This window comes from Pseudorca crassidens, chromosome 2, assembly GCF_039906515.1.
Source record: "Pseudorca crassidens isolate mPseCra1 chromosome 2, mPseCra1.hap1, whole genome shotgun sequence".
NCBI lineage: Eukaryota > Metazoa > Chordata > Mammalia > Artiodactyla > Delphinidae > Pseudorca > Pseudorca crassidens.
In genome coordinates this window covers 75,541,850-75,561,217 of record NC_090297.1, presented here as the reverse complement: position 1 = coordinate 75,561,217, position 19,368 = coordinate 75,541,850, and the positions used below count along the sequence as shown (strand labels likewise).

At 34.8% G+C, this 19,368-nt stretch overlaps 1 protein-coding gene across 1 annotated transcript in view; it reads left to right on the top strand.

Annotated features, from left to right (window-relative positions):
- The window catches only part of ODF2L (outer dense fiber of sperm tails 2 like), a 58,177-nt gene that overhangs the window by 33,270 nt on the left and 5,539 nt on the right, over positions 1-19,368 (top strand). Inside the window, exons 18-20 of the mRNA XM_067726782.1 lie at positions 2,188-5,197; positions 18,112-18,221; positions 18,341-18,417. Of these exons, the coding sequence (XP_067582883.1) occupies positions 2,188-2,316 (129 nt within the window). The 3' untranslated portion in view covers positions 2,317-5,197; positions 18,112-18,221; positions 18,341-18,417. The remainder of the gene's footprint in view (positions 1-2,187; positions 5,198-18,111; positions 18,222-18,340; positions 18,418-19,368) is intronic.

The following is a 19,368-nucleotide window of genomic DNA, read 5'->3' as shown; positions in this document are numbered from 1 at the left end:
TGGCTGCTGAGCCTGCGCGTCCGGAGCCTGTGCTCCGCAACGGGAGAGGCCACAACAGTGAGGGACCCACGTACCGCAAAAAAAAAAAAAAAAAAAAGTCAGCATTTGGGCAAAGAATTATTATCCTGCATCCTTGGTAGCATCTATTACATTTCCCCCGAAGTCTCATCAGGCCCTTTCCCTGCGTATTACTTTTACATGACAAATGCTTAATGAAAGTTACAGATATCATTGACTTATTTTCTTTCTAATATGAGTTTTTCAGTTTTTAAGATAAACACTTATTATGAGTTAGATTTTGATATGTCTTAAATAATGCATATTATATTTTAGAAAGTTATAAGTTGGTGTTAAGTAAACATTTTATATCTGCATGTGAAGTGGATACTTTGGTCCACTCAGCCATGAGATGAGAATACCAAATTGGCTGTGTTTAATTAGTCTTCTAATGTTTTTTCCTAACTATTCATGAAACAGTCAGATGGCATAACAAACTGTGAAAGCTGGCACTAGTTGGGACTGAATTACTTGAAAACTATCTACTTAACAGTGACACAGGAAATAATACTTTATTTTTTCCAGGAGCCAAACTCCATGAAAACTATTTTTTCATTCCCAAGCATCTAAATCATTGAAAACCTGAAAGGTTCAAAAGTTAAATGAGTTTTGACGTGCAATATTTTAATTTTATTGCCATCAAAAGTTCCATGGCAATTTAATCAGAACAAAACATTTCTCATCTTTAATTTAGCACAGGCCTTCCCTTTATTTCAAAACTTTTTTTTTTAACTCACTGTCAGACTTTCTGTTGTAAAATATGTGTGACATTCTTTGTGTAATTGAAACTTCTGAAAAAATAAAATAAGTATTAAGATGAGGTGTGTTTGCTATAATATTCCCAGTACTTGGGAATATTAAAGCTGCTAAAATAGGTAGATTTAAGATCTGATGTTTTGCTAAACCTGATCATTTTTACAGTAGTAAGAAACTAGAATTCTAACCATAGATTTAGACATTGCTGAAAAATGGGTTTATGAGTTCTTTCCCTTCCAGAGGGCAGTTTAGTTGGCAATTCAGTATTTGTTTTGTATACAAGGCTTAGCTCCATCTGAACTGTAAGCACCCTGAGAGGCTGTCTCATAGTTAATTGTATGCTGGTGTCTTCTAGGGTGCCCTGCCCACAGTGGCAGGCCTCTACAGATTTTCTGCCCAGGTGCTCCGGGGGAGGGCGGAGTGCTTGCACAGACCCAAGGGTGACCCTCAGCAGCTTACCTCAGACCAAGAAGCCTGACATGTCTTTGGAGTCTTATATATTATACTAAAATCCATGTATATTTTGCTTTCTACCTTACAGTATGTGTGTTTGTATTAATATTTTTCCCTCCCAAGTTGTTAAGTAAAATCGATGTTCCTCAAAGATTCACTATATCCATTCTGTGACTTTGTGTAGCTCAGCCTAGCAAGTTGTTTCATACCACCCACCACACTTCCCCTGGGGGCATCGCTCAAGTTTCACAAGGTATTGGGTGTCATTGAACACCTGATAGGAAGGATATAAAAGATTTTTCTTCTCAAGGTGCCTACATTTTAGTTGGAAGCTAGATGATATTTGCAGCCTGTCTATCTAAAGTATTTTCAGTGAACAGATCTCTTGGGAATTTATATGCAGCTGAATATTTTAAAAATACATTACATTTAAAATTTTTTCCTCAAAGAATACCTATGATATTGAGTTCATTTTATTTTTTAAAAGATTCTAAAAATAAAATATTCATATTATCAAAACTAGAATTCTATCAGTTTTTAAGATAGCAAAAGTCATTCTTTTAGGCAAAGAAAATGGCAAAAACTAGTATTAAAATATGTCATGTTAAATGTAATAGAAATTAATAGTTTTAAGTAAAATTCATTTGAGTTAATCATGTTAAATATGTAATACTTTGGGGCTAAGAGAAGGTGTATTACAACAAACTCTGTCACAGTAGAGATCAACCATGTATGTGCTTTATTCTAGATTTTAAAGAAAAGTGAGCTCTAAGTTAATAATCAACACATCAGATGTTAGGATTCTTTCTTTAAAAAAATTAAAAACCATGTATTCAATTATTGTGTATATAAATTTTATATTATGACTGTCCTTTGATATGAATGTCATTATTAATTATCTTTATTTCTTTTTTTATTTAGAAAGCACAACATCAGGAAGTATGTTTGAAAGAAATAGAGCATAGTCTTGAAAAGTCGGAGAATCAAAATGAGAGTATTAAGAATTATTTACAGTTTCTTAAAACTTCTTATGTAACAATGTTTGGATAAATTGTTGGATTTATTTTCTATAAGCAATAGGTTTTTACTATGAGTCTAAAAAGTAATTAGATAAAAATTAAATAAATATATTATCTGTTGCTATATTTTATGATTTATGGGTGGTACTATTAGGGTTTTTATGTAAAGATTTTTGAAACATAATTTATTATCCAGTTGAAACTTTAAAACAAGATACATGTTAGTATTCCTTTTTTGCTGGGTAATCTTCACTTAGCTCTGGATTAATATCTATTTAATTTATTTTGGTTTTTGGAATATTTTACACACAGAAAAGAAGCCAGAATCATTCTTTGTAGCAACCATTCAAGTGAATTTGTAATAAACCTAGGCCAATTATGAGCCAAATACATGATTTTAAATAATGTATATAATTGTTTTACATTATGGTGCTGTATATTTATATATTAATATAATAAAGGAAAATATTCTGGATATTATTTTTAATAATGATATAATTGCATACTTTCTAAAGATACCAAAGGTCTCAGTGTACTTAATATTATTTCAAATATGCAGAGATGCCATTATAATTCCTGTGAGGTTTTAAATATAGAATTTTAAGTCATGGCTACTAAATGCCAACTGACGGTAACAGGTGAAAATATGTTGGCATGCATTGTTTCTTTATAAAGAATAGGCATTTAGGCTCTCCTATAAATTCATAGTCTCTTTTGTTCTTCATCTTATGTTAGTGATTGTCTGATATTATTAGTGTAGACATTCTGAAACCCCTGAGTTAAGTGAAAGATTAAAGGGGAATAGCTTGTCCCACCCCTACGCATGGCCAGCTCACATGGGATGATCAAAATAAACACTCTTAATCCCAGGAAGCTTTAGAATAAGGTGTTTGTTATTGGGATGACGTAGAAGAGCTACCAAGAACATGTTCTCTGTAATCTCCTAGCCTATGTGTCAAGGCAGGATACTCTAAAAGGGGATGGATGTAATTGACAAGGGATCAAGTAGTAGTGACTTCTCTCAGAGAAAGGCTTGAGAGCTGTTTATTCAAAGAACACTCAGGTCTCAAAAGATTGTTCAAAGAGGCAAGTTGTGTACTACACAGTCCAGCCTATGAACAGAGCTCAGTCCCCCCAAGGTGTTTTATCCACTTCTGACCAGAAATGGGGGCCTGCTTATCTCTGGTCCCCTCACTCCTAAGACTGCCATATCATCTGCAGGGGCTTACTACCCTGTGACCCAACTGCTTCATAGTATTTTTCTTAAAATAGCAAAATACAGTAATTTCAGAAACTGGCCACATTTCTTTCCCAACAATTGCCAACAATATTAGAGTTGCCTTTTAAGTTTAAATCATAGTACTTGTGGTACTAAAACACATGCTTGACCCTTGTGGTCCTTTCTTCATCTCCTACGGCAAAGACAGCCTTAGGAAATACTCACGTGAAAGAAAACTAAGGTTCGTGAGTATATCCCACTAGACTGTGAACTCTTTAAGGGCAGAACTGTATCTTATTTATGATTCTGTTTCAGCCACCACAGAATACCTGATATGGATACTCAGTTGATGTTTGTGAATAGGTAGATAGATGGGTGTTAAGAGAGGGAGGTATTCATATTCCTCCCTTAGATATGACAAAATGTAAGCATAGAGGGATTAACTTCTGTGGCTGTGATATAAAACTCTTTGGGTTTTAAAGTTGGCATTTGAACTCAAGCCTTCTGACTCCAAAATTAAAAGTTCTATGTACAATACTTTTCTCCTGTTGTAAGCTGTGACAGCAGCAGTAGCCCAGCAGCAGCATTGCTGTTATTTATTGAGTACTACTAGTCTGTGCCAAAGTTCTGAGTGTAGTACATGTATTAATTCATTTAATCTTTATGTCTGATGAGAAAGGTGCTATTAATTAGATTTACTCTTCAGGAAACCAAAACACAGAAAAGTTAAGTAACTTGCGCAAGGTCACACAGCTAGTAAGTAGCAGGCATCCAGAGTCTCTGCTCTTAACTATGACCGTACTACCTTCATGTATATTTCATAAATAAAGGTAATGGTTTCTTTTAACAAGCATGCATTGCTTCATCTATGAATACTTTCTCTTTTTTATATTTTTAATTTTTATCAAAGTAATTTGTGCATATGGCGTTTAAAAATTGGTCCCCGCAATATTTCATCTGGACTGTGGAAGGAAAAGTCTTACTGCAAAGTCCCTAAGGTTAGTACTCAGATGCTAGTGACACAGAATAACAAAGGAAGTTTGTGGGAGCCAGGAGAACTGTAACAATCTGTGTGCTTAATGTTTCCATGTGAAACATTAAGCACAGACATTCTGCTCTTCTGACGTGTGAACCAAGCTCAGCGTCAGGTTCAGAGTCAGTCTCCTGGAGTCCCCAAGTAGTGTTTGCTTCCAACTTCCCATCATCCCCAAAAGCCCTTGTTCCCACAGTACTAACAGGCTGGCAGGATCTTCTCTTTATCCTTGATACTCAGGGCCTCATGACTTTCTTAAGTTCTAAAAGTTTCCTTCCATTATTTATGGGATTATTACCTCTCCTTTCCTCTTCCTTGATTTGTCTCCTGGATCTGACCTCCACGCAGCTTACCTTTTCCCTCAGGGTATCTGTCACTGGGTTTCTTGTGAGGTATTTCTTCCACCTGATTTTTCTAACCACTTACATGGTTCTCAAGGGCAGTCATTCTCTTTTTCTGTTGGGTACTGAATTTCTAAATAAGTCAGGATTGATTTTTAGTTCCCGAAAGTGGTGGGGTTTTTCTCGTTTTTTTGTTTTTCAGCACTGTAATTCCATTCTGTGTTCATTAAAATTCTCTTGTTTCTTCCATTGGTTCTACCTCAGCAGGCATCTCCTGTTTCTATTGTGTTGGCCATCTTTCTTTCCGAGAGTGAGAGCCGTAAGTGAGTTTTAATTTTCCTTGCCTGCTCATGGTTGTGTTTCCCTCAGTACCTGCCAGCAGCCTGCCTTGCACATTTCTGGGGCAGTATCAAACTAAGTGGTGAAAGGCATGATGGCTTCAATACTCGTGGGCCTGAAACCTCTTACCCTCCGCTGCGGTGCTGTGAGCAGCCATTCTGCTCCCAGACTTTTTCAGTCACAAGTATCAGTGTTTTTCCAACTACCAGTAATGGAAGCACTTTACTCCACTGAAGAGTCTCCTTCGAGGTTTTCTGGGGTCAGCAAGTTTGTTGCAGAAACAAGTGAAGTTCACGTTGGAGGGGAACCCCGGGCAGTATCTGTACCTGGAACAATGTGCAGCACTTTAAAGAATGAATTCAGTCTATATCTACTGGCCTGAGATTTGTGCATGATTTTTATTTTTAGGGTAAAAAAAGTCACAGAATTTTGTATTAGGTATGATTCCCTTTTTGTAATCAAAACAAGCATCTCTCCATTTGTGTATATAAGTTCACATATGTTGATATGGGCATGGAGGAAGGCGTAGAAAAGTCTACATGCCTTGGTAGGGGTGGAGGAAATAGTAGTAACTTTTCACTTATTCTGATGAGATTATATTTCAGTTGTTTTTTCTAGTCAGATAATAATTTGAAGGTTGAAGGACAGGCATGATAGGTATAGAGTGGAAGAAGAGTAGGCTTGGTGAGAGGTTATGGCCTGAGAATGGAATACTGGAATTTGATTTTCAGAGGTGGAGTAATTTGGGACAAGGAAAAAGTGGAGAGAATCCTGCTTGAGGAGGAGCTGGAGGTCACTGGAGTCCAGGATGTTGAGCTGAGAAGCCTTGGGTGTGAAGCTTTCTGGGATGCAGAAGGCGTTGGGTAGAGCTGAAGGACAAGCATCCTGGTTAAATGTGAGTGGATGAGTAATGACTCCAGGGAGGAATGAAGCCTTGAAACTCTATCGGTGGTTTCTGATTGTAGAATAAAATCCAGAGTCCTCAACATGACCCTCAAGGCCCTGCATGTCCTGGCCCTCACAGTCATGGCCTTAAGGCCTTGTCCCCCTCCTCAGTGTAATTATGTTTCATATTTGTCTCACTAGATTTTAACCCTTATGAGGATTTACTGTTCTGTAGCCTATAGCTAACACAGTGCCTGGCACGTAACAGGCACTTAAGTACGTATTTGTTGGATGGACAGATAGATGATGGGTTAGTGATATTGCCACTAGATCTGATCTTCAAAGTAGGGAGAGGGGATTTGCCTACTAAAGGGAAATTATATGGAGTCTGGGAGAATGAGTAGCTTTCATTCCTGAGGGCTGCAAGGGAAGCAGTTTCCTAGGTGAGGGGTCAGGTTTCTGTTCAGGCAGAGGTAGAGACTGAATAGACTAGGGTGTAGAGACCTTGTTTATAATCAGATATACTTTCCAGAGGCCACAGTGGAAAATGGGAGGGAGCTGGTATTGGGAGTCGGGAAGGTATTCAATAGAATGGGTTCACTTAATAGCTGTTTGCTTCAGATAATTTAACTGGAATTTCGCTCTTCTTTTCTTGTCTAAGAATTAATAAAAAAAATCCCATATGTTGTCTTCTTTTCTTTTGATGCTACTGAATTGGGAAGTTGATTAAATCCCAAGTGTAACTTAGTAGTTTTGATTTATTTATCATTACAACTAGTTGCAGTACTTTCAGATAACACACACACACACAGATGCACACACAAACATTTAAAAATAATATTTTCCTTGAAATTTAAGATTTCCTTAAAATGTTAAAGTTTAGTCTTATTTTTAAAAATAACTTTAGTATCTTTCTTCTTCTTATGTAGGCATAGTTTGGGGTGGGCACTGGAGGGAAGAACTGTTAGGAGCCCTTTATATCTAGTTTGTTATTAGTAGATGAAAATATTGACAATTGATTATGGCTAAAACTATAAAAAGTAAACCTGTGATTAACTATCATACATTATTTGATTAGAAACATTTTAATTATATACTGTGAATGCTTTTGGCAAGCTTAAAGTTTATTTTTTGCAGCTTTTTTGTAAAATAGATACCTTTCCCTATCATTTAAAAAAAAGAACTAACTAAAGAGGACATCTAAACCCAAGGTGGTAAGATATGTGTAAATGGTCCTTAAGTAAAAATAAATAATTTCATCTTAATAATTAAACTTCTTGAATAATAAAATAATAAAACTTCTTGAATGTTACCTGAATGTAATACTACCTAAAACTTTTTTATTTTTAAAAGATTTGTTTTCACTTCTACAGATAAGCACACTTAATTACCTTAAAACTTTATAAATTTTCATTTCTATGCTAGAAGTCTATCTTGGCTTTTACTATTTTGAACTTATCTTACTTGAAAAATTGTATTTTAACCTTTCTGATAGTATCCATGAAGTTGAAAACTATCAGAAGTTGAAGCATCTTAAGAAACAGGAATTGTAATTTCTAATGATCTGATTCATGCTAAAACTCCAAGCGTAACACTTGAGGGTAAAACAGACACAAAGATTTCTATACTTTCTTTTTCCTGCCCAACATATAGAGAGCTGTTACAAATTAATAAAATATAAAGATCCATCAGATGAAATGGCCAAAGGATAAAAACAGACAACTCATAAAATAAGAATTACTAATGACCAATGAACATTTTTACAAGATGTTCAGATTTATTAGTAAAGAATTGTAAATGAAAACTAATCTTTTTTCCCTACAATAATTTAAAAGAGGTAATCCTAGTATTGACAAGATAGGGTAAAATGAGAATGATCACGCACTACCAATAAACTTACTGTCCCATTACCTCTGGATACATCATAATAATTATTGCTCCATTGTTGCATAGTTGTTTCCATGTTTCTGCAGTGAATATCATCATGATGTACAATTCATTGCCTGCATCAAATTATGACTTTAAGATAAATGCCTAGATGTGAATTATTGTATCAAATGCCATGAGAAATTTCAAGGTTCTTGAAACACAGAATTGTTCATGCCATTTGCTACAATAATCTGCAATTTAGCCATTTATCCTGAAGTAACAATTCAATGCTGGCAGAACTACTTCTGTTATGCCATTCCATTGCTTAGCCAGTGCCTGGCATCTAGTAAAAACAAATCTTCTCATTCGACATTAAAATGAATATAAATTTGGTCACATCATCTCTCGATTTAGTTATAACTGTCAAGTAGAAATGTGAACATGCTTTGAAAATTATATGGAATTCTGTAATTGTAAATATTAATATTTGTTCATAATTTTAGAAGGCTATATTTTTATTTTTCGCTAATATTTAGTTGTTAGCAGTTTAAGTAATACCCGAAGCTGGTGTTTATTCTCCCACATCTCTATTTATTGTATTATCCATTTGTATTAAAATTTTCTTTTGTTGTTAAAAGTCAGGTTAGGTTGTAGTTAGTATAAAATGAATTCCAGATATGAATTTTCATTGGAGTTATATAAAATAGTTTCTACTTCTCTGTGAATTGCCTTTTCACTTTCTTAATTAGGACTTGCTGATCAGTATTTTTGTTTGGTCTTTTAATTCTACGTGAAGTTTATTAAGATGTGAACTAACCAGTCTTAAAATAAATATCAATAATATTTGTGGTCATGAGGGGTTTAGTCATATCTCTGGTTCTTTTTTCCCCCTCCTTCATTTACTTTGGAACTGCCTGAGTAACAGATTTTTTTTTTTATTAACATTGTGTTAGTTTAAGGTGTACAACTTTTTTTTTTAAATAAATTTACTTATTTACTTATACTTATACTTATTTATTTATTTATTTATGGCTCTGTTGGGTCTTCGTTGCTGTGCGCAGGCTTTCTCTAGTTGCGGCGAGTGGGGGCTACTCTTTGTTATGGTGTGCGGGCTTTTCATTGTGGCAGCTTCTCGTTGCGGAGCACGGGCTCTAGGTGCACAAGCTTCAGTAGTTGTGGCATGTGGGCTCAGTAGTTGTGGCTTGTGGGCTCTAGAGCGCAGGCTCAGTAGTTGTGGCGCACGGGCTTAGTTGTTCTGCAGCATAGGGATCTTCCTGGACCAAGGATCAAACCTGTGTTCCCTGCATTAGCAGGTGGATTCTTAACCACTGTGCCACCAGGGAAGTCCAGATTTTTTTTTTTTTAATTGAAGTGTAATTGACCTATAAACGATGTTACTTCCAGGTATACAACATAATGATTTGATATTTCTATACATTATAAAATGATTACCACAATAAGTCTAGTTACCATCTGTCACCATACAGAATTATTACAATATTCCTGACTATATTCCCCATGTTGTACATTCCATCCCCATGACTCATTTATTTTGTAACTGGAAGTTTGTCCTTCTTAATCAGAGTTTTAAATTTTTTTTCCACATCTTTTTGGGAGTATGAATGCTTTACAATGTGTTAGTTTCTGCTGTGCAACAAAGTGAATCAGCTATATGTATACATATATCCCCATATCCCCTCCCTCTTGAGCCTCCCTCCCACCCTCCCTATCCCATCCCTCTAGGTCGTCACAAAGCACTGAGCTGATCTCCCTGTGCTATGCAGCAGCTTCCCAATAGTCATCCATTTTACATTTGGTAGTATATATATGTCAGTGCTACTCTTGCACTTCATCCCAGGTTCCCCTTCCCCCCTGCCATGCCCTCAAGTCTGTTCTTTACGTGTGCGTCTTTATTCCTGCCCTGGCACTAGATTCATCAGTACCGCTTTTTAAAATTCCATATATATGCGTTAGCATACGGTATTTGTTTTTCTCTTTCTGACTTACTTCACTCTGTATGACAGATTCTAGGTTGTGTTAGTATTCTCCAGAAAAACAATATATATGGTATTGGCTCATGTGATTATGTATGGAGCCTGAAAAGTCCCATGATCTGCTGTCTGCAGGCTGGAGTCCTTGGAATGCCAGTGGCATTCCTCAAAGGCCTGAGAGCCAGTGGTATAGATTCCAGTCTGAGTCTAAAGGCCTGAAAGCCAAGAGTGCTGAGGGCAAAAGAAGATTGATGTCCCAGCTCATGTAGTCAGGCAAAGAGCCAATGAATCCTCCCTTCCTCCACTGTGTTTGTTATATTCTGGCCCTCAATGGATTGGATGATGCCCACCTACACTGGAGAGGACAGTCTGCTTTATATATGCTCTGGATATGGAATTTCCCTCTAAGCACTGTTTATCTGTATCCCACAAGGTTTGGTATATCATATCTTCATTATCATTCAGTTTAAAATAATTTTAGATTTCTATTTTGACAATATTTAATCCATGGATTATTTATGAATGTAATCCTAGTTTCCAGGCAGTTGGTTATTTTCTACTTATCTAATTTCTAACTTCCTAACACATGGAGATGTTTCAGATATCTTTCTGTAGTTGGTTTCCAGTTAAATTCTTTTGTGATTAGAGAATATACCTTGAATGGTTTCAGTCCTTTGAAGTTTGTTTTGATTTGTTTTAGGTCAAATTAGTTGATAGTATTTCTCAGGTCTTCTTATATTCTTAGCTATTTTCTGTCTACTTGTTTCAATTACTGAAAGAGTTGTATTAAAGTCCCCAACTATAATTGGGAATTTGCCTATTTTTCCTTTCAATTTGATCAGTTTTTGCATTATATATTTTGAAGCTCTATTGTTAAGTGTATATACAAGTAGGATTGTTATATCTTGTTGAATTGACAGTTAATATTATATAATGTCCCTCTTTATCTTTGATAATATTCATTGTTCTAAAGTCTACCTTGTTTCGTATTAATAGAGCCAGTCCAGCTTTCTTTTGATTAGTGATTGCATGCTATATTTACTTTTAATACTTTTATTTTAGGCTATCTGTGCCTTTATATTTAAAGGAATTTTCTTGTAGATAGCAATATGACAGTCTCTGCTTTTTAACTGAGGTGTTTAGACAATTTGCTTTTCATATAATTAATAATATGGTTGAATTTAAATCTACCATCTTGCTAATTGTTTTCTAATTGTCTCATTTGTTTAGTTTCCTTTTTCTCTCTTTTCCTTCCATCTTTTGGATTAATTAAATATTGTTTTACTACTTAATTTGTATCTCCACTATTGGCTTATTAGTTTTTTGTTTTTTTGTTTTAGCAGTTTAAAACATACATCTTTAAGTCCTTACAGTCTACCTTCACATAATAACATAACACTTTGCCTATAACCTAAGAACTTTAAAATGGTATAATTTCATTGTCTCTCTCCCATCCATTTTGCTATTATTGTTATAACATTTTACTCCTGTATTTGCTATAAACCTCACAATACATTGTTACTATATTTGCTTTGACAGTTATCTTTCAAAGTGATTAAAAATAAGAAAAAATGTGTTTTATGTTTACCCTCATTCTTACCATTTCTAGCACTTTTTATTTCTTTTTTTTTTAATCTATTTTTCCAGTTGGTATCATACTCCTTATGTCTGAAAAACCCTTTAATGTGTTTTGCAGTGTAATTCTGTTAGAAGTAAGGTCTCCCACTTTATCTTTTTCTGGAAAAAAAATGTTTAGTCTTCATTTTGAAAGATATTTTCACTTTGCATAGAATTTTAGGTTGACTTTTGTTTTTCATTTCTCTAATGGAATTCATTGTCTTCTGATTTCCATAACTTCTGACAAGAAGAGAAGTGTCAATCCTATCTTTGTCTCTGTATTGATTCTTGTTTTTTTTCCCCACCCCGCTACTTTCAAGATTTTCTCTTTATCTTTGATTTTCTCTAGTTTAACTATGATGTGTCTAGATTTTTCCTTTTTATTTTATTTTTTAAAAATCATCCTTAGTGTTCTCTAGGCTTCTTAGATCTTGGAGGGTTTTTGTCTTTCATTAATTTCAGAAAATTTTTAGCCATTGCATTTTCAAACGTTTCTCCTGCTTTGTTCTCTCTTTCTTCTCATTCTGGGACTCTCATTTCATGTATGTTAGACTTTTGATATTGTCCCACAGCTCTTGGATGCTCTGTCTTCTCTTTCTCTCCCTCCCTCCCTCCCTTCCTTCCTTTCTCCCCACCCCATCCCCCCCGCCCATCTCTCTCTCTCTCTCTCTCTCTCTCTCTCTCTTTCTTCTGTCTCTTTCTCTTTTTTCTTCGTTTTGGTCTGGATACTTTCTATTGATCTATCTTTCGGTTCACTGATTCTTTTCTTGGTTGGGTCTGGTCTATTAATAAGTCTTTTGAAGAAGTTCTTTATCTCTGATGTTGTGCTTTTTTTTTAATTTGTAGCATATCTGTTTAACTTTTTTATAGTTTCCATTTGCTGAAATTTCCCATTTGTTTATGCATATTGTCTCCATTTTTTCACTAGTTCCTTTAACACAGTAATCATAGTTATTTTTAAGTTGCTGTCTAATAATGCCAACATTTAGATCATTGCTAGATCTAGTTCTGTTATCTTGACAATGGATTTTTTTTAATCTTGCTTTTTTCTGCATCTTATAATTTTTGATTGAACAATGTACATTGTGGGTAGACGAATAGTAGACATATACATAGTATTTATGCCCAGGATTGGGTACAACTCTTCTTCTGTCATGCCATTAGTGTGGAGGGATGAATCAATGTACTCAGTAGTTTAACTTGGTTTGAGTATCCTTGTTGTGATTACCTTCAGAGCCCACAAATTTCAAATCTCTCCAGCAGTTACCTTGTGTTTATTGTGGGGTTTGGGGGTGCCAAACAGTTTTTCTCAGTATGCCCCTCCCCTCTCAACTTTCAGCAGTCCCTGCACACCTGCACCATAGAGGGTGTCATTCTCCACTCTCTTGTCCCTTCCCCAATAGACTGTTGTTTGCTACCCAGTGCTAAGCTTGTGATGAAGCAAGAGGCTGTCTCAGTTTTGCTGGTCCTGCCTCAGTCTTCAGCAGTCCTTTAGGGCCTCATGGTGGGGAGGGTTATCAGTGTTCCTTTTCTTCCTCCTTATGGCAGCCAAATTCTGCTTTTTATCTGTGTGTTGGGAGGTGGGGTAGGAAGTAAGTCAGGAAAGCAGTTTTCTCTACATCTCCCAGTTGTATCAAATTTCTAATAGTAAAGGTATGTAAAAATCTCCTACTATTGTATATTTTTCTCTCTCTCATTTTAATTGTCAGTTTTCTCTGTTTCTGTTTCGACCTTTGTTACTATATGCATACAAATTTAGAATTGTGATGTTTTCCTGTGGTTAACTCCTCTTATCATTATTAAGTGTCTTTATTGATCTCTAATAATGCTTCTTGCCCTAAAGCCTGTGTTGTCTGATATTAGTGTAGTCCTACCAGCTTTCATTCATTTAGTGGTTACATAGTGTATCTTTTTCCATGCTTTTATTTTCAACCCCTCTATGGCTTTATATTTTATTTTGTAAGTCACAAAATATATTTTGTTTGTTTGCTTGTTGCTTTTTCAGTTTGATATCTTAGCGTATTTGCATTTAATGTAATTTCCAATATAGTTGGATTTATATTGATCTTTTTTCTCTGTTTGATCCACCTGTTTTATGTTCCTTTTTCTCTCCTTTGATTCCTCTTCTAGATCAGTCAAATATCATTTATTCTAAATTTTCTTCTATTAAAAAAGCTGTAGAAGCTAAAGATGCTTTATATTTCACCAAAGAAGGTCTACCCTTTTTCTGTTAAGTAGACTGAGTGAGGACAGGCCAATTGCCTTAATCCAATCAGCTGATTCAAGGCTGGGCTATTGTTTTGGTAAGACTCAGTCCAAGTCTACCTCTGGTCATCCCTTTTTCTATGACATGTCTCTTTTGGACTTTGAACTAAGAATCTGATGGGTCTTTTTCTCTTCAGCATTGATTGAGTGCAGGTAATTCTGTTCTTCACAGATTTTCAGGTTAAGATTTTAGCCAGTTTGCCCCACCTAGGCTTCAGAGTTCAGGAAATGGCTTTATGAGCAAACATGCTGTATGTTTGAGACCCTTAAGTCTCCAGTGTTTTCCTCCATTTCTCACCAACCCACCCAAATCTCTGCTGGTTTCTCTGACCCCCAGAAGCAGTCTTCTGCCAGGGGCCAAGCCTGAATTCTCAGTGTCTAGCCATGTCCAGCACTGGCAACTGCCCCCTCAGAAAATATGACTTATTGAACATACAAAGATGATTAAGACCTATTTCCTTCCCTTACAACGGTGCTTCCTAACCTTTTAAAAACCATAACACATATGGAAAATAATATTCTTTATGTGAAATTATAGTAAATAGAGAAGGGTGCTTATAGCCAGAAGTTTCTGGCCCAGAGCTCTAGCCCACATAGGTCTTGACCAGATCACTTTACGGGTTGAGAAGATCAGTATCTCCATATCTGTAACCCACTTGTGGCACTGATTGGGACCCTTTGCCTTAAGAAATGCATGCTGAGCTGGTATTTGCTTTTATGTTCCAGCCTTTCTCTTGTGAAAGACACTGTGAATTTCTCCTTATGCCCCTTGGGGGAGAACTGGTACTAACTCCAAATGCCTTTGGATCTGAGATGGTAGATGAGTAGGCCAGAATCCCTGTGCCCTTCCTCAATCAGGCTCTCTAATCCATGGCTCATCCAGACTACTTATAACCTGTTATATGGAAGCAGAAATTGGTGTATTGTTAGCCTGTTTACCACCTCAGTTTCTCCTCTGTTCTCTCTCTGCATGTTACATATATTTTTAAATATTTATTTATTTTATTTATTTGGTTGCGCTGGGTCTTAGTTGCAGCTTGCTAGCTCCTTAGTTGCAGCACGTGGGCTCCTTAGTTGTGGCAGGCGGTCTCCCTAGTTGTGCTTGTGGGTTCCTTAGTTGTGGCATGTGAACTCTTAGTTGTGGCATGCATGTGGGATCTAGTTCCCAGACCAGGGGTCAAACCCCAGGCCCCCTGCATTGGGAGTGTGAAGTCTTATCCACTGTGCCACCAGGGAAGTTCCCATATTTTTTTCTCTTCCAGAGGAACACATAGTTTACATTGTATGGTGAGCAGTGTGGTTTGGCTTTGAAATAGCGGGGGTAAAGTTATCATTTGCAATGGGAAAATGATTGAAGCAAAATAATATGTATGGTTGAGTTTTACACTTATTTGTAATTTTATTAACTTTTTAAATTCTAAGTCTGTGGATAACTTTTTTAGTATTTTACAGTTGATAAATGCAGGTTCTCTCTACAGTTCTCAGAAAACCTCTTGCTTTATTAAAAATGTAAGCTTATGTCTAGTCACAAATGTTTTATTTAATTTATAAATAATTGAACCAATAATAAATTGAGAGTTTATTGTGATAGCTGATGATGTGCAAGATTATTAGAATGTATTCACACATTAGAGTTTAATTGATTCAATGCGATGTCCTTTTATGGCTTGATAAATATGTAAAGAGAGCAATAGCCTATGATTATGGCATTAATTCCTGCTATAAGTAGATTATAATGAGACAGTAATTCACCGTAAATGCTCAGTTGGGGGTAACTGGAATGGCTAGGACAACAAGATTCCCTAAGCTGATTTACAGTCATGGGGTTGGTGCTGATGGTGGGAGCATTATAAATGATGGGCTGCTATGTGTATGTTAGTTGTGAGCATTAGCCAAGCAGAGCTATGTTTAATGAATCTAGGCCATAGGAAATAATGAAGACTTTGGCCCCCATGATAAAGCTTTATGAGGCTGCAATAACTTCCTAATAAATAGTTCAGAAATAGATTAGCAAATTCCAAATCGTTAAAGGCAAAAGGATCCAGTTACGATTCTCTATCCAACTGCTAATAATGAGGCAATTCTGTAACCATTTACTTCAGTTAATGATTTTGGGTTCCCAAGTAAAGGGAGACATTTTTACTAAAAGAAACGAATAAGTTACCTATCATATGTTATTGATTAATGGATTGATAAGAGTAAAGAATGAGGTGTATGGTAAGATGGAGCACATTTAATGTTTAATGATTATTAAGGCAATGGGAGAGAGTATAAAATGGAGTTTCTTAACCCTAGTTCCCAATTAATTTAAGTATTTGTATCTATCAGTATAAGTTTTATAGTTTTCTTCAAACTGCTTACATATATTTCTCTGTAAAATTATTTCTAAGTATTTGGAGTTTTTGTGTAGCTATTAAGAATTGTTAGCTTCTAACTACTGACGAATAGTATATACGAATACTATTAGTAATAATTTTTATATTGTTTTTAGTCACGTTACTAATTAATTCTGTTAGTTTTCCAGCTGATACTCTTGCCTTTTCTAAATAGGCAGTATAAGATTGTAATTAGCAGTATTACTATTTAACGCTGTACTTTTGTTAAGTATCATTTGTGTTTAAAATGTCTTTTTACAAATGATTTATTTATATCAGGATACAGACAAAATCCACACATTGCATTTGGTGGGCATGTCTCCTAAGTCTATAACAGTTTCCCTTCCTTTATTTTTCATTTATTTATGGAACATTTGCATTTATTTATGGAATACATTGGGTCATTTGCCCTAGAGAATTTCTTACAGTCTGTACTTGGCTGATTATATCCTCATGACATTATTTAACATGTTTCTCCATCTCCTGTCTTTCCTGTAAACCAGTAGTTAGGTCCAAAATCTTGATTGAATTCAGCTTTCAGTGTTTTTGGCAAGAACACTTCATTGGTGGTGCTGTATGCTTTCAATTGCATCACATTAGGAGTAATGTAATATCTGGTTGTCTTACTATTAACATTAAAATGGATCAGTGGATTCAGATGATGTCAGACTGATTCATTCATTAAAAAATAATTACATCAACTTTTTATCAAATGCTTTTAAGCAGCCATTGATGATCACTGACAAGTCTGTTATTTTATTAGAAAATCTTAATATGGCGATTTTCTAATTCTATTATTACTCTGCATTTATTCGTTACACCTTTTCTATTAAAAAAAAAATACTTTACCTCGTCAACTCTTTAATTATCGTGACACAGAAAGCTGAAATGCTTGATTCAATTTTTAGAATAATGAGTGAGTGCCTAGCAGCCTCCAAAAGTGACAAATAAGGTTTTGGGTTCTTCAGTATATTCTTACAGACAGATTATATATGTATATATATGTTTATTTTAACCCATTGCAGTAATTTATTTTTATTCTATTTAAGTAATGAAAGACTCTAACGCTTTCAATTTATATCTGGCCATTTCCTGTACTAGTGAGTGAGGTGTGTAGGTGTGTGTGTGTGTGTGTGTGTGTGCCTGGTTTTCATTTTTTGGCTTGTTTGTATTTTTCTTATTTCATATATGTGTTCTTAAAGATTTCCTTGCTTTCATTTTTATATTATAGTAAAAATATGGTCTTTGTAATTTCTGCTGTTGGGAATTCATTAAGTATCTTTTTTACTTCATTATTAATTTTCTAAATCTTCCTTATTTTGTCCATTTTATCTGTCATAGAGTAATGCTGATGTATATTAAAGTCTTCTATTGCATGTCTACTTCTGTCCATTTTTCCTTCTGCATGAAATATTTTTATTCTATGTAATTTAATGTTGTTATTTGGATATTATCTATGCCTGTTAAATGATGGCTAAGGCCATTCACTTTCTAATCCTTTCAGGGTAGCCACAAGGCTGATGACTTATGTCTTTATTACAAATTATACTATTTAAATAGGCTTCATTGTCTTATTTTATGCTTTTTTTGCCTTGAATTATAATTAGATGGTATAAATATGTACCTCTGCATACTTTTTTCTTCATATTTGTCTGATAAATTGTGCCTATTCCATTGGTTTTATTTTGTTTCAGTGACTTTTCATGGAAACAAGGAATTTGCTACTTTTCCCATCCTCTCCCCTTCTCAGTCCTTGATAATTTAGTCTGGGACTGTAAACTCCATCATTTATTGGTTTTATGATAGTGCAATATAAAATTACTTTAAAAATAAAGCTTAATGTTGTAAAATAATTATTTAAATTATTTTTTTATCTTTAACTGACTTCATAGGGGTCCACACCTAGCCTGGAAACCCTGAGTCTCGTAATAAAAGCATGCTAATGAGACTTCAAAATTACTATGAAGAAGATGAGGAAAATGCTCTTTCCTTTTGTTAACAGGTAAACTGACATTTAGTAAGAAGGAATTTGGGGCTTCTTGATTTTTAGGATAGATTTAAAAAAAAAAAACTAACATAAAATAACATGTAATCATTTCAGTTTTTCTGTTTGTTCTTAAGATAATTCTAGATCTAGGTTGGGCCTTACTGTTTTGAAACTTGTTATATATGAAGCTCCTTTTCAAGTTTCAGTCAAGGTAATTCTTTTTCATGACTTCTTTTTCAGTTTCTTCAGTGATTGTTGGTCTTACACAGTTTTTAACTTAATTTTATCATTAATAATTTAATTATGAAGATAATATATGTTTGTTTAAAAACAAATTCAGAGGGTACTGAAGAATATGATGTGAAAAGTATATTTCAGCTGCTTCTTATCCCAGATTCCACTCCCCAAAGTAGCCACTGATAATAGTTGCCTAATCATACTGTTTAATCTTTAAAAGATAGTCTAATTCTTTAAGTAATTTAGTCTAAGAAAGAAACAGTATCTGGTTCTTTTACAAGTAACAAAAATTAATTTTCAATACTTTTAAATTTTAGTAACTCACAAAGCTAGAGATTACTGAATAATATTTAAAATGTTTGTTAATGCTGAAATGGCTAAGTAAAAATTTGTCTGCAATTTATTTTCCTTTGTATTGAGTAAAAGCATAAGCTACCCTTTTTAAAAAGATGTTTTTCTATATTTCTAATAGGTGTAGCAAGTTTCACTATTCATGTAAAATCAGTGTAAAATTTTAGTGATTCAAGTTCTATTTAAAAATGAAAGTATGGTTTATCAGTGGCCTTTTACATGTTTTTCATCTTAATGCAATCCTTTTAAGGCCATACATTCCAGTATCCAGGTTTTAAAGTAGTTTGTATACACCCAGCAGACAAGGCCATGACTTTAATCACTTCCTCACCAGAACTTCAATTATGTGAAGCACTTTTTAATTATCCAGCTGCCCACAGTCTATTCTTAGTAAACAGCCTGACTTGTACACAGGCAGTATATTCCTCTGTGGCAAAATTAAGCTCACCACTTTGCACCCCACCCATGAAAAAGCTCTGTGAATTAAAAGCTACTAAATTAAATGTGTATTTTTAACAGCTTCAATTTTAAAGTCAATTTTGGTATGAAAGTAGAAGACATTTTTTTGAAGTAC